This window comes from Aptenodytes forsteri, unplaced genomic scaffold (assembly GCF_000699145.1).
Source record: "Aptenodytes forsteri isolate BGI_AS27 unplaced genomic scaffold, ASM69914v1 Scaffold8, whole genome shotgun sequence".
NCBI lineage: Eukaryota > Metazoa > Chordata > Aves > Sphenisciformes > Spheniscidae > Aptenodytes > Aptenodytes forsteri.
Window position 1 is genome coordinate 830,460 of NW_008796218.1, and position 14,983 is coordinate 845,442.

At 53.2% G+C, this 14,983-nt stretch overlaps 2 protein-coding genes across 5 annotated transcripts in view; one reads left to right on the forward strand and one right to left on the reverse strand.

Moving 5' to 3' along the window:
* Positions 1-14,983, forward strand: part of LSP1 (lymphocyte-specific protein 1) — a 50,377-nt gene that overhangs the window by 12,740 nt on the left and 22,654 nt on the right. Inside the window, 2 exon segments of the mRNA XM_019474497.1 lie at positions 13,777-13,849; positions 13,851-13,939. Of these exon segments, the coding sequence (XP_019330042.1) occupies positions 13,777-13,849; positions 13,851-13,939 (162 nt within the window).
* The window catches only part of LOC103906706 (proline-rich protein 33), a 49,458-nt gene that overhangs the window by 658 nt on the left and 33,817 nt on the right, over positions 1-14,983 (reverse strand). For 3 of the 4 annotated variants that reach the window (XR_658020.2, XR_658021.2, XR_658019.2), the window contains one exon: positions 780-868. The gene's annotated coding sequence lies outside the window, so the exon portion shown is untranslated. Of the gene's footprint in view, positions 1-779; positions 869-14,153; positions 14,598-14,983 lie in introns of those variants that run through there. The other variant, XR_658026.2, reaches the window with a different exon arrangement.

Sequence of the window (14,983 nt, forward strand, 5' to 3'; positions counted from 1 at the left end):
ATTGAATAAGGGAAGGAGGAGGGGGCTGGAGAAGATGAAGGAGGGAGAGAAGAGGGTTAAAGCAGAGAAGGGCGAGAGAGAAGCCCCCCTCGCCACGGAGTGGGGAGCGCCGGGCTTTGTGCTGCGGGACCTGCCGCCGGCTGCCCTCCGAGCGGGTCTCCCGTGACACTTCCACGAGGCGGAGGGGGAAGAGGAGGAGGAGGTAGAGGTGGAGGTGGAGGAGACAAGCCGGGGGTGTGGAGCAGGGGGGGCTAGCAGAAACAAAAGGAAACCAGCTGCAGAACTTCCTGAAGGCGGAGAGGGGGGACGCGGGAGCGCGCAGCGCCGGGCGTGCGGGCAGCTGCCTGCGGCGGGGGGGGGGGGGGGGGGGCCCGCCGCTCAGCCGTGGCCACCATGACCAGCGCGATCCTGAGAAGGAACTCCAGCAAGCAGGGCCTGCAGAACCTTATCAGGTGAGAGCCCACCTGCCCGCGGGGGGACCCGGCTCCGGCTGGCTGCTGCCCGCAGGGGCGCGCCTCTGCCCCCGGGTCGCGTGTTGGGGGTACCGGGGGGAAGAAAGGAAATTTGTTCCGGATCGACCATCTTCGTGTCCCTTTAAATCAGCTGAATTTCTTCCTCACCCCGGTTCTCCAGCAGACGCGATGCGTTGGAAGGAAGGAAAATAGATACCCCCCCTCCTCCCCAAAAGCAATATGAGAAAAGCAGATTTGAACTTACTGATGGCTTTTCCAGGAGCACACAACTGAAATAACTGAGCACAACTGTACTGTGACACTCACCTGAGCCGGCTGATCTTCCCCCCTCTCTCTATGCAAGGGATGTCTCAGTACGTGTCTTTTTGTGTCCCCTGAGCGCTGAAGGCTTCTGCCTAGAAAAAGGATTTTTTTTTTTTTCTGTAGGAAATGTACACTGGGCATGCTGTGATGTGCATTTTCAATTCAGAGATCTGTAAAGGGCCAGATCCTCCCAGGGCTGCGAGCTGACATTGCTCTTTTGATTTAATTAATTGCAATAGTGCTTTGAACCTTTCTCTCCGAGTATAATTGCCAGGGCAGGGAGGTGGACAGTGCAGTTGGGTTTATTCCCGTTTGTCAGCCAGGGCTGAGCCGGGGAGGACATCTACATTGTCTGCTGGCGCTGGGATTCCCTTCCATGCGGTCACTCTGCTTTTCCCTGGGGGCTGGAAATACCGCTTTTCAGTGGGGGCTGGAAATGCTGCTTTCCTCTATGGGTATCCAGGACCCTCCTCTGGCTGCTGGGGGAGCTTATTCTGTGCCATGCTGATGGCTCTGACCGGGCAGAAGAGATGCACTCGTCACCTCTTTATATTTAATTGAGCAGCTGGAGGGGTGAGACAAGGAATTAGGGAGTGCTGGACTCGCATCCTGCATCTTGGGCACCTCTTGGTTCTCTTGTGCTTGCCAGCGCCTGCCGGTCTCCAACTGGGATGTAGAAGATGTCAAGGTGGGGGTGTGGGGGTTATTTGGACAGAGGTTTTCCAGTCAGCTTGGGATTTCCCTGGCTGGTAATGCAGCCTCTAAACCTCACCCCTTGAATGAATTTCTTGCCTTGGAAGGGAAACTGGCTCCTACAGCCATCCAGTCCCTCCTGCCTTCTCCCGGGGCCTGTTCTGGACCCAGGGGAGTTGGCAGAAAAGCTCCCACTGGTTGCACGGACCCCTGGGATGGCAAGCAGGCAGGAGGAACTGACTCCTCTCTGTTCATCTCGTTTGGCCCGTTGCGCTCTTTCCCTGGTCTCAGCCCAGAGGGACTGGGATCTTGGTTACAGATCCCTGTTTCAGAACAGGGCTTGGTCAGGGGCTCATAAGGGGTATGGAAACCCCTGCGTGGGTGAGCAGCAGGCAAGGATGGGCTCAGATTTGGGGCCAGCTGGTACTGAGGAGGGCCAGGCAAATGAACCGGGGTGGGAATCATCTGCGCACAGCTGCGTGGTAACTTATTTTGCAGGATGGCAGATGGGGGGGAGGCACATGTGCCTCATACACAGAAAAGGGGTGTCCAAAGAGCTGTCATTGGCACAGCCCAAGCCAGAGGTGCTTTCCTGTCCTTAATGGTGTCTCCAAGTTCCTCCTGCTGTGGATAAGGGACTTTTGGTGCCCTAGAGACTCACAGGGGCTTTTGCCAGAGGAACTCTGGGATGACATTTGTCCCGCATGGGGTTATGACGCTTAATCTGGCTGAGGTTTGGCTTTGTGGCTGTGTTTTCCAGCCCTGCTTACAGACAAGGAGGGAGGTGGGGTGTGAAGATGTGTGAGGGATTTAATCCATGGTTTACACCCAAATAACTCCACTAATGCTCACAGGAGTCAACAGAATAGGCAGGATCTGCTCCATGCACAGCACAGCCTGTTTTGCAGTTGTATTTTCTCCCAGAGCAGTTTCCCTCCTAAGCCTGACCATGGGGCTGGCTCTGCAAGCCCTGCCAGCCCAGGTGCAGGCACAAGCTCCTTCAGTCGGTGAATGGCTTGAGGCTCCTGGCTTGAAGATACATTGCTGTCAAGATTGCCATGCTCTGCTTTTATCTGTCCCAAGGTGACTGCAGGCAGAGCAGTTACACTGCTTAGGTCCTAGGCTCTTCTGATGTGCCTGAGTGCATCGGTCACCTGGAGCACAAGAGTGAAAATGGCTGCTCAGAGCCATATTTGTGAGCACTGGGGATTTCGGTGTAATGCTAATATTTACCCAACTGCTCCTGCTGCAGAGCATCAGCAGGGATAACCAGGGAATTACCTTCTCTGAGTATCGCTCAGCCAAGGGAGCTGCTTGCCAGGCTGTCCAACAGCTGAGTTAAGGGATCCTGAGCTGAAACCAGTGTAAAAGTCTTGTGGATTTTGGGTTGAAGAGCTGAGTCCCAATGCTTAAGCATCTGGCCTTGTGCTTGAGACAAAACCCCAGCATTTCAGACAAGGTGGCCCATGCCCTATGTGCGGAGCAGGAGTGCCTGGCTGCAATCACCAGAACATCGGTCCTGGGAGCCAAATTTGCATGAAATGGCTTTTCCACGGACCATGCTGACAGGCTTAGCACACGCTGGGTTTTGGGGTGGGTTGGTGTGCTTGAGAGCACTGGGCCATGTCAGAGGCACCACAGGCTGAAGTGCTGAGTCAGCACTCTGGGAAACATCCTTCACCTTTTCCCAGCCTGGAGGTGGGCTGGAAAGATTAGCCCTCCTTGTTCCTTGCTGGCTGCCAGCAGTGGGACATGGGCGGCTTTGCAGGAGCGTGCCATTTACATCTGAAAGGTTGGAGGTTGAAAAGAGCCCAGAATTATGCCTTGGACGGCAGAGCACGAGTGGCTGAGTAATTACCTGGGAAAGGCATAGGGAAGAATGGGCAATTGCAGGGTTATCTACCTCCCCTTCTTTGCCCTTCGTGCCTGGGCACTCCCCTCGTCAGGCATAGTCTTTCTATAGGGATATCCCTGGGGAAAGATTTCTCCCTCTGTAGCACGTTAACAGCAGTGATCCCTCACGCGCCCGCAAGACTTTGTATTTTTTAAAGTCCTCTCCAAACATGAGCTGCTTTATCTTGTTATCGCAGTCTATTTTTCCTTATCCTTCTAATGAATTCCTATAAATAAGATAGGGATCCAGCGCCTGTCATGTCAATTCATCCAGTTCGTTATCTTCTCCTGCTGGAATTTTACTCTCCCTCTATCGAGCCTGGAGTGTTTCACAAAAGAATATGGCTGTTTAATTAACCTACAAATCAGCCTCTCTGTAAATCAGCTGTGCTGCTCCTTGAAACTGGATTATCGGGCCTCTTGGTTGACACCACTCCCACTAAGTGCCATGGTGGCTTGCTGTGGCCGCCTCCCCATAGCCAGGCTGTTGGTGCCTGCCTGGGGTGTGCAGCTGTGGTGTGACGTGTGAGCACGATGGATGTGTGTTAGGAGAGCTGCCACTCTCGTCTCAGCTGGTTTGGTTTTTATCCAGCACGCGGGTGAATCCCGGGTGTCATTAGGAAGTGACCTGTGATCTGTTCTTGGGGAGAAAGGACAGTTTTCTTGCATGCTGCTTGCACGCTTCCTAGCACAATGGGGGACCTGGCCCAGAACAGGGGCTCCAAAGCATGGCGGCTGCACAGGCACTATAATTACATGTCTTTGCAATGCCATAGAGTCTGAAGTGCAAATAATGCTGTGAGGAAGGGAGACTGAATCTTGAGGACAAAAAAGCTCAAGGGAAGAAAACAAGTCAGAAAATTAGATCGGGTGATAAACCTAATTATTTCCTCTGTAGGATGGGACTTTTGCTTCTTTATCTTCTGTGGAGTCATTAACATGGGAAGCCAAACTGTGAAATCTGAAATCATGCTTGCACACGCCCCTGTGTTTTGGCCCGCCATACATGATGAGATGCTTTCCACCTCCAGCCAGCACTCGTGGTCCTGGTGCCTGCAAGGCAGCTGCACGGCCCCTTCTTTCTCCCTGCAACGCACTGCTGCATCGTTGAGCAACGCCCTGGTGATGCTGAGAGTCCCCCAGCATTAGGGGTAGCTTTAAAATACCCTGAACTCCTTGAATTTTGGTGTATGTCATGAGTGTAATGCTTAGTTTGATGGGCATCCGGGGGCTTTTCTGACCTCTGTGGGATGCCTTTCTTTCTGCCTGTGTGCGATGTTTCCTGGAGCTTGCCAGAATGTGTCTCAGCAGGGAAGATGCTACTCCAGTATTTGTGTCTTGACCTCCTGAGCGCTGAGCTGGGAACAAGAAGCTTGAAGTGCCTGGGAGGGCTGGATGGCACTTTGAAGGGGCAGGATTTTTTCGGGAGGGTGGTTGATGCCAGGACATGGTCTGGGCATGGTTTGTTGCCTGGGAGGTAGCGGTTACTGCCTCTGAGGGCTATTGCAGCATCTCTTTACTCCATCTCCGTGGGTTGTGGATAGGTATGGGGAGTGAGGAAAGCTTGCCGTGAAGTGGAGCAGCTCTTTAGGGGGAGACGGGGAAAATGAACGTGCAGGAACCAGCCAGTAGCAGTGCTGCTGCGTGGGGAGAGGAGGGAGGGATGCTGGCATGGACAGTGGGGGACACAGCGCCTTCATCGGTGCAATTCATACTTTGCAATGCTGCCTCAACCTTTCATGAGGAGCCTATGGTCCTTGCAGGGCTTACCCACCACTGTGCTCCCCTTCCCGAATCCTCCCTATTTTGATGTTTTTATTAGTGGCCTTTTTTTTTTATCCCTCTGCATCCCATTGCTGGGGCCAAGGCAGAGCTGATGGGCACCTTTGCGAGCCCCATGAGTGGAGGGTGGATGGGAAGGGAGAGGTGACCAGACGCTGCTGGTGGGGAGGAGTGGCCGGGAGAGCCCTTTGGGCCAGACTGATCGCCCGGCCCGGCAGGGCATGCTTGGGGGCTTTCCACATCCCAGCATGGCTCGGTGATGCCAGCTGCTTGCAGAGTGATGTCACCGCATTTTGCAAGCCAGAAGGGACCTGGGGCTTTGCAGCCCAGCTGAGCCCTGGGGCATGGTGGGGGTAAGGAGCCAAGCTGGTGCTTGGTGGGCACCCCATCCCTGGGTGCCTTGTGGGATGCCTGCCCTCTGCTTTCACCCCAAGGAGGGCAGCTCATCCTTCTCTCTCCAGTGGCAGCGGCTCATCCATCCCTTCTGAGTACGCTGTGGATCCATTCCCAGATTTTCCCAGTCCTGGGGCTTGTTCCATCAGGAGCACTCCATCTACCATTGACTTTGCCCAGAAGCCAGCTAATGGTTTTTGTTTGCTTTTAGCCTTGCTTGTCTCAGACTTCTACCTGCGCTCAAGCAATTGGGTATTTAGGGCCTGAACTTGAGCCCAGGGAAATTCTGGGGAGCTGTAGTGAGCCTCTGAGCCCCTCGGGGCTGCAGCTGTAGGTTATCTGCATCCTCTGGTGAGGTGGAGAAGGACCACCACACGTGTCTGAGCATGGTTCAGCTGGAAAGGGCACTGGATGGGGACACTGGGGTCTGAGGCTTTGCAGCTGGGATGGTGTGCGAGAACAAATTTTCAGCTTCCAGACTCTCTTTTTAGCTTCTCCCAACATTGGTATGGCTTAACTCGTTTGATTGCATGAGAGTTGCAATCAGCATTTTGGGGCAAAGACTGTTTTTTCTCATGAAGACAAGCTGCCTTAGCGCAGCAGGGACTGAGGGCTTGCTCCTGACTCCGGTTCCTGTTGCAGCACAACTCATCAGCAATGGCCATAAACGAAGAGAGCCTCAACTCTCCCAGGGAGTGGAGCAGCGTGTTCCCACGGCCTCCCTGCTGCCTCCTGCCAGTGCTCGGGTAGCAAACTCCCTCCTGCTGCTGGGGGCTGCAGGGGTTGGGGGGGCTGCGTCACCCCGAGGGTTGCAAAATGAAGGACTTGTGGCCAAGCCAGTGGTGCTATAAAAAGCAACACGCCTGGTAAGAATCTCACTCTTAATCCTGGGCTTGAATCAGGGGTAAGGCTATTGCTCGCCTCCCTAGGCTCAGACTTGTTTTCTAGCCTGAGTGTATCGAGGAGGATGCTGGCTGACTGTAGCCAAGGCAGGGAGGCTACGGAGGCTTGCTTCCATCTGAGAGAGGGGAAAAATAAAATACAAAAGTTGTGTTAGCCAGTCCGAACCTCTCTGACAAGTCTTATTTTCTCCTCTGGCGTGCTTCTCCCTTGCAAAAACAGAGACCAGACTTCCTGCTCTTTAGAAAAAACCTCCGATTTCTTGAACCTTAGGGCTGAGATGAAGAGACCGTGAGAAAGGGCCATGGTTTGAGGTCGTACGCAGCACCGATTTCTCACACCTACTGAATACTGTGGAGTGCTGGGAGGGCTTGTACTCCAGCCCTTTCCTCCCCCCCACCAAATTCCTGACCGGTGATGTTAATACATTACCGCACCAGCCTATCTGTGTGCTAAGGACCCACGGTCCTGGGGGTGCAATCCATCATCTTGTAAGGGATTCGTTGGGATTTTGTCTGCCATGATTAAAACCAATAATAATAATAAAAAGAAGCGGTCGTTCCCATCAGCTGCCTCGTGCCTCTAAGAGTGGCCTTTGCATCACCCACGGCATCTGGAGGCACAGACCATCCCACGTGCCTTTCTGGAGCCGCCATCCTGCAAGAGGCAGGAGGGAACAGACGAGGCTCGTGCTGAAGGACCAGCCCTGCCCACATCCCTCCTCTGAGGTTTGCTCCTGCCATTTGCCACCAGCTTTCTCAAATGTCTCTCGTTTTGCTTGTGGAAGCTGTAAACTACCAGCTTGGGGTTTTCCCTGCCTGTCATGCCACAGTGACAGGTCAATCTTTGCAGGGAATATAATGAAGGCTAAACCAGGCAGAGTTTTATACCTGGCACCTGTGGATGCATGGCTGCACATCCGCACATCCTCCTTTGGGTAGAAATGGGATGTGCTTTTGTGGAGAAAACCCAAGATTCATTTAAAAAAGAAGAGTTGCTTTCATTTTTAAGGGGCAGATAGGTCTCTGCTGTGCTGCACGTGGTTTTTCTTCCATTTCTGCTCAATGAAAGTTTGGGCCATATCATATTCTGTTCAGATGCCTTGGCGTGTCCTTATTGCCCCATGCGTGATGCCTTTCCGCACCCCCCCAGCTCCAGCAGGTCGGTGGGGACAGGCTCTGCGGCCACCCCTGGGTGTGAAGTGGCTCTACCCTGCTGTTTGCATCTTGAAGGCGAGCCGTGATTTATAGGAGGAACAGGGAGACGTGACTGAGATGGCACAGCTACAGGTGGGGTGGGGAAGCTTGGTATGAGAAAAAGGCTGAGGGTGAAGCATATATACACATTTTTTTCCTCTTCCCCCTGCCCCCCTTCTTGTTCAAACTCTGTAGCCTGGACCCTGAACGGAGCAATGCAGCTGAGGAATTACATGAATGTATGGGAGGGAGAGGCTTGTGCAGCATCTCTGGCTGCCTTTGACTGACAAGCCGATATTTCAGAGCTAAGATAACCATCTCCCCCGAGACTAGGTGGCAATAAACTCCAGGCTGTGCCATAATAATTTTTTATTTTATTTCTTTTCGCAGTCTCCCTGTATCGTACTGCTATCCGCACCCCCCTTCCTTATCTAGTGGGATGATTACCCAGCTGTAGTCTTTGCTATCAAGCCACGTTACTCCTAAGTCACAGAAACCCATCCACCAAGAAGCATAACTGTTGCCTGCCGTCTGACTCAGTGATGGCCATACTGTAGACGCTTTGCCAGCCCATGTCCCTGGTCTCAACAGCCGTGGTTGTTGGCGTTCAGAGCAGCCTCTTGGCAGAGCGGTAATCAGGGGGTCGGGATGCCAGCTGGAATTCTGCTCCATTCCCTACATCTTCCTGGCTTCATGGTGACTTTGGACAAGCCCTTGGGCTTAGGGACAGGTTCCTGAAGGTGTCTTGGTACGTGGAGGTAAACCTCGGACTTAGGGGGATCTTTGGAAAGGGGTGAGATGCTGAACTGTCTGATGCCTAACACTGGTGCCTGTAGTGTGAGGCATCCCCTAGGACTGCCTTTGAGCCAGGGCATATGTGGTTTGCAGGGATGGAGAGAAACTGAGCCATGGCAGCATGACCGTGCGTTGCATGCAAATGTCCTCAGCCATGACTTCTGTGGTAGCCTGACGCCAGTTGTCCTGAATGACGTGAGCAGAGGCATTATCTGGCTATTTCAGCATACTTGACTCAGTCACACAGATCCATTATATGCCGTTTATAAGAGACTAATAAGTGATTAATTTGTTGTTGGAAGGTCAAATGGGTGAGGGAGTTGCTCCACTGTAGCCTTTTGAGGGTGTCCTATTTCATGTGACAGGGTGAGCTGCACATCTCAGTACCCCTGCCAATCATGTCTGGGCCCTTTATAAACAGGTGGTAAATGCAGTATGAAATAAAGCCCGGCAGCTCTGCTCGGCAGCCCGATGAACTTGTTGACGGTCCTAGGCCATGTTCTGGTTTATGTTGCTTAGCCAACTTTGGTAGCTGGTTGCTGGATGGCAGTGAGAGAGAGTTACCCTGAGTATGCTGAGTGATCTCTCTCCCTGATGGGCAGCAGGGCACCGATATTGTATCTGGCACCATGACAAGGCTGCGATGGATTATGTGGGAAGGGGAAGGTCCCTTGCACATGTTTCTGGCATCCCCCTTTCCCCTAACCTCAACAGAGAGGTCAACGGGATGGCTGCTGGGGCATACAGGGTACCCTTCCCAGTTCTGCTCTAGTTCATGCAGCCCCATCTCTTGTGGGTGATATTTTCAGCAGTGGTAGACACTGTTGCTTTCGCAGGTGATGAGAGCTTTACCCTTGATGGCAACAGAATTTGCACTAGGTCAACAGGCTATATGCCCTCTGGGAAACAGCAGCCTTCATGCCAGGGGTTGCGCATGGCTCCTCCTAAACCCTGTTCCCAAAACCTCTTCCCCCGTGAACCCTGGCTCTGAGAGACTTTGGACACAGGCAGTGACCAAAGTCAACACCATCCTGGCCCGATACCCTGGTGAGCTCAGGAGACAGGAATGTCCAGTGCGCTGGTAGAGGGTTCCTGGGTTTTTCTGGTGCAGGTCTGCAAAGTCCAAAACCTCTGGGAGGCATTTCATTTTCCTTTCTGGAATTAGCTTTAGTGCTGAAGGTTGGGTTTGGGCCAGCAAAGCTTCCTTTGAGCCGTCGGCCATGCAAAAGACTGCTCGAGTCTGCAGTGTTTCCCTTAAACGCAGCTCATCTGGTGCCAGAAATATCCCTTGCCTGAGTATTATAATCTCCTCAAGTGCTGGTGAGGAATTGCCCAAAGGAAACGTGACCTTTCCAGCAACACTGGCTTGTCTGGAGCGGGCGTTTGTGGCCATGTGGAATGGCGCAGCCTGTATCATTGTTCTGTGGGAGGAGGAGGTGTTTTGTAGGGCAAATGGAAATAAAACCCTCCCTTGGCTGGGGGTCCAGAGGGAGCTGAAGTCAAGAGCTGGATCTGAAATGGGCAGCTGGCCCTGGTCAGAGCAGAAGTCTGAGCATCCCAGACACTTGGCAAGTTGTGACTCTGTGGCCAAAGCTGAACCGAGGTGCTTTCAGCCCTTCCCTAGACCTGCAGGATCTCTTCAGGACGAGATAAACCCCTTCCACAAAGAGTGTTTTGCCCCAAACGAAGACCTCCAAAAGCTGTTGGCAGAGATGTAGGGACTGCATAAGAGAAACGACCTGGCCCCATGATGAGGTCTTGCCGGAGCAAGCCTTGCCTATGGCTCCTGGCTGCCGGGGCAGCAAAGCGGTCTCTCCATCCTCCCTTCTTTCTCCAGTCCCCCTAATGTTTGCATGAAGGAGTGAATTTCCTTTCACCTTGCAGGAAAACCCCTCTATCCAGGCAGGTGACTGGGTGCAGGAGTGTAGCATGTTGTAGCTCAACTTGCAAATCTTCAAGCTTCAAGTCTTCTTGATTTCCATTTCCCTGTCCTGCGTTGGGTGAAATGAAGTGGAGAGCTTTCAGTCCCACCAGCAGCTATGAGCCTGCTTCTTCCCAAAACTTCCCCAGCCTCGGACCGACCTGGGAAAGTGCTGGCCAGAGGTGAAGGCAGAGGTATGCGGTATCAGTCTGATCCTGAAGCACTGGGTAATTATTTCTAGAAATGGGAAAGGTGGTTGTGCAATACTGCTGTGGGCTGAGCACGTTGAGTTACTGAATGTGACTGTGAGCAATTAGAGCAAATGAGAGACCACGGCCCCTTCTTAGAAAACAGAACCATTTGGAAATTAAATCTTTCCACCTTTTTGCTTTGAAAGGCAATTTACCAGCTGACCCCCTCCTCACACTGAAGGCTTGCGCTTGTCCAAATTGAAATGGCACATTTGGTTTGTGGTCCAACAAACCCTTGTAGCTGAGCCAAACGCAAGGACTTTGGCAAGGTTTAGTTTCTCAATTGTTTGGGGATTTTTTTTGTTTGTTTTTCATGGAAGACAAATATTTTTGCTGCTAGGTCAGTCAAAAAGGAATTGTCCTTTTCCCTCTGCTTGTCGGTGTGACTACTGAACCCCAAAGCATCGCTTATTAAACCTTGCTCTGCCACCAGCCTGTTTGAACATGAGCGAGCTCTGAATCCACTAATAAACTGGTTTTAGGTGTTTGCTGGAGGGCGGTGATATTTCTGAACCCAGGGTGAGCAGGGGCTCGGTGGGGGCTTTATCTGCAGCCCTTATTCCTGAGAGGAGCAGGTATGGAGCTCCCAGCATCGCAGCCCCGCCGCAATGCTCAGTGTGTCTAAGCCGCATCCCAGTGCGGTGGCGGGCAACTCAGAGGCCAGTTTGCTCTGCGACAAAGGGAGCTGGGAAAGATATTTTCCTGCTTTTGCAGAAAAGCCCTTCTCCCCAAAACAGTCGCCCCCAGCACTGTCCTCAGCCCATTCAGAGGATGCAGGGACAGAATAGCGAGCCGGTGAGGTCATGGGGAGAGAGTTAGTCACATCCAACTGAGAAAGAGAGAGGGCTGCCAACTAACATTGCTCTCGCACGGTGGAAAGCTCGCGTGGTTTGGGGGGGACCCCCGTGTGGGCTCCCCCAGGTACCCTGGCCAAGCCAGGGGCTTGGTGCAGCTCTGCCTCTGCAGTGGCTTCTCGAGGAGCTGGAGGAGATGGGGAAGGAATTAAACCGAAATCTAATTTGTTCTGGCATAGACGTGGACCTTGCTTCTTGTAACTGGGGCGATCTGGGCAAGCGGGGGTTAAGAGCCTTTCTGAATCAGAGACTATCTGGAGCTGTCGCACAAGGGAGGGAGATCATGGCAGAGTTTAATGAATGACTTCATTTATATATTAAAAAAACCCCAACACAACAACACGGTGGCTTCCTGCCAGGCCCACAGACAAGGGTTTCTATGGGAACCTGGGGAAAAACAATAAATAGGAGTGTGGGACGAGTAGGGAAAGGAGGAGAGGAGCTCGGGCTCTGGTTCGAGTCCGCTTTGTTCCCCATGTAGAGCAAGGTGGCAAGGGGGGATGAGGCAGGAGAAGGGGAAAGGGCAGCTGAATTTGCTGCTTGCAAAAAGACCCCACCCAAAGTAAGGCAGGCAGTAATTATTACATGGCAGCGGAGTGGTCTCTTGGCCAAGTCTGGGATCTGCTTCGTTCCCTGCTCCCCTGTGGGCTCCACGGGGATGGGTGACCTGTCTCCATCTGGCTCCGCATCCCAGCTCTGCTGCCTTGGGGGAGATGGGAGTTTGGGAGAGCAGGGATGCGGGGTCACTCCCAGCTTCCTTCCAGGGTGGTGGTGGGACCACTCTGCGATGGTGGTCCTGCTGGTGCCACAGAGTAAAATAGGCTCTGAGCGAGTCTCCTCTGGAAAGGTTGACAAGGTTCATAGTATGATTAGAAAAGCCAAATTTTTCTTGGGAAAAAAAAGTCTCAATTAATCCTGTTTTTTTTGGGTTTTTTTTCCCCCTTTCCTTTGCTGGGAGAGGGGGGGATCTGTCCTGAACCTCAAATGAAAACAGCATCTTAGTGAGGCCCTTGGTGAAGTGAGGCCTTCTTGCATAGTACATAGTCCAGGCTGTGGGCAAAGCCAGGCAGGCTGGCAGAGTGGCACTTCTGGGGTCAGCTGAAACCTGCCCCTCATTCACTTAAACTGGGACGAAGCAAGTCTCAACTGAGGCATTTTTGGTTTTTTTTCCCTTTCCTTTCCAGAAGCTCTTTGCCCCAGTCTGAACTGATGTTGCATTGTTTCTCCTACTGCGCAGGTTCATCCTATAGGGACTGCAGTCCTCGGGGTGTGCCCGAACAGGGCGGAGAGACACAGGTCAGGCTTGGTCCCAGGGTCCTGCTGCTGGCAGGAGATCGCCTTCCTGACTCCCGTGTGTGTGCGCCTTGCACAAGAGCATTTCTGTAAATAGGCTTGCAAATTCCAGGTGAAACAGCCTGTTTTGGACCTGGCCGGGCCAGGGGCGAGTGGGGTGAGGGAGCACCTGCTCCAGCATCTGCCCCGGCATCAGCCCTGGGTACCACGAATCAGATCTGCCCTGCTCCTGCTGCCGTCGCAGGCCCTTTGGGTTAGCGGTGACCCTGCCACCACGGCGCGTCCCTTTCTGCCTGTATCCTGGCTGGTGCCACCAGCGGTGGAGCAGGAGCCAATCCTGTGCGGAGACTGGCGTTATTGCCAGAGGAGGAATGTGGCAGCCGCCTTATCGCTTCCTCGGGGATGTGAGAGGCCGTTCTGCTGACAGAGGGGTTAATATCCAGCAGCTGAGACATCTGGGAGAAACCAGGGCAGGTTTTTCTTCTCTGCAGAGGAGGAAGGAAGCTCAGCAGGGCAGAGTGGGACACAGCTGCTGTCCTCCACTGCTGTTCCCTCTGCTCCTGGTCAGGCAGGAGCAGCTCAACTGCTTAAGGGAACTCACCCCCAGGGTGCAGATCTCACCCTCCCTGAGCCAAAGCTTGAGATGGAGGTGTGGGATTTCTTGCAGCACTGCAAGACCCTTTACAAACCCCTTCTGGGGTGCAAAGCTGCTTTGCAGGGAATGGTGCTTCCCAGTGGGCTTCCAGCCCGCAGGGAGGTGGCTGGTCTAGGGGGAGAGGGATACGCACCACCTCTCTCCCAGTGCGTGTGTCCCACCTTATCCTTGCACATTGGTCGGTGCTGCTGTGGAGCCGTGTTGATGGAGGCAGGGATGCCGCTTCCAGGACCACTACTCATGGTGGGAGCGCTCCTATGCAGGAGCCCCCCACTTGCCGGGGGGGAGCCCAGGCACCTCAGGGGTGGGTATCGCCAGGTTTTGCAGGCGCTGCCTGACGGTGTTAAGGATGGGTTTTCCCTCTGGCTTGGCAGGCTGACAGCACAGTGGAGCGTGGAAGACGAGGAGGAGGCGGCAAGAGAGCGGCGGCGGCGGGGGGGGGGGGAGGGGGGGGGGTCCCCTGAGGTCCCAGGCAGAAGAGGGCTTGAATGGCACTGGCTCTGGCTCGGAGAGTGCGGGTCCGGCACAGGAAAACCAGTAAGAAATACCCGTGGATAAATCCTTCAGTGACATGCTCTCTCCTTGCAGCAAAACCCTCCTGCATCCATGGAGCAGGTGCCTCTGTTGTCGGGGTGGTTTGGGGAGATGGGGGAGTTCCCTAACAGGTTTGGGTTGGGGGATTTAGCCCAGACTAACAAATAGTGTAGTTTGGGCAGAAAAAGCCAGAATCCCTGCTTTGCTCTTTTTTTTTGGCTGGAGGCTGGGTGTTTTACTGCCCTGAGAGTTTAAACTAGGACAGCTTGGGTAAGGCTGAGCTCAGGCAGGGAGTCCCCATCGCCAGGGATTTCAGTGCCTGGTTAAATTTCAGCTTGTGAATCATCCTACGCTGAAACTAATGGAAGTTCCTGATATGTGCGAAGACAGACACGTGCCTGAGGATGTGACACACAAGCCCAGGCAGATCACAGTGCTGGCAGCCGAGCGAGCAATCACCTCTTCTGGCCAGGCTCCCCTCTCCTCCCTTGGAGGATGCTGCCCCGGCAGTGGGGAGCATGGAGCAGCTCCTGAGCTGGTGCAGTTCACATCTCCAAGGGTTAAAGTTAACTTGACGCTTTAATGGGGCAGGTCCTAAATGCAAATAGCTCAGGACGCATTTATGGAGATGCTGAGCTATCTGCTGTCAGAGAGGAAACCCCTGGAGAAGAGATAGGATGACCAGTCACATCCCCAGCATCCCACCTCAGCATCCCATTGCAGCCTCCCTGTGTCCACGGTTCAGCAGCCCAGGTGCTGTGCAGCACTGGGGCTGGCACAAAAACCAGTCTGCACTCTGAGTTGCCAAACTCTGTCTTAAAGACCCCAGTCTTCCCACTATTTATTTGTTCAACTTTTTCTAAATATATTAAACACAATGGAAAAGTGGTGGCAGGATTTGGGATTACAGTCCGAGAGAAGCAGCAGCTTCATTTTACTGGAAAATAGCAAAAGCTATTTATAAAAATCTATTTTTTTCCATGAAAAAATCAGTTTTTTTCTCAGATACTTTCAAAATCATTCAGGACTTTTTTTTTTTTTTTTTTT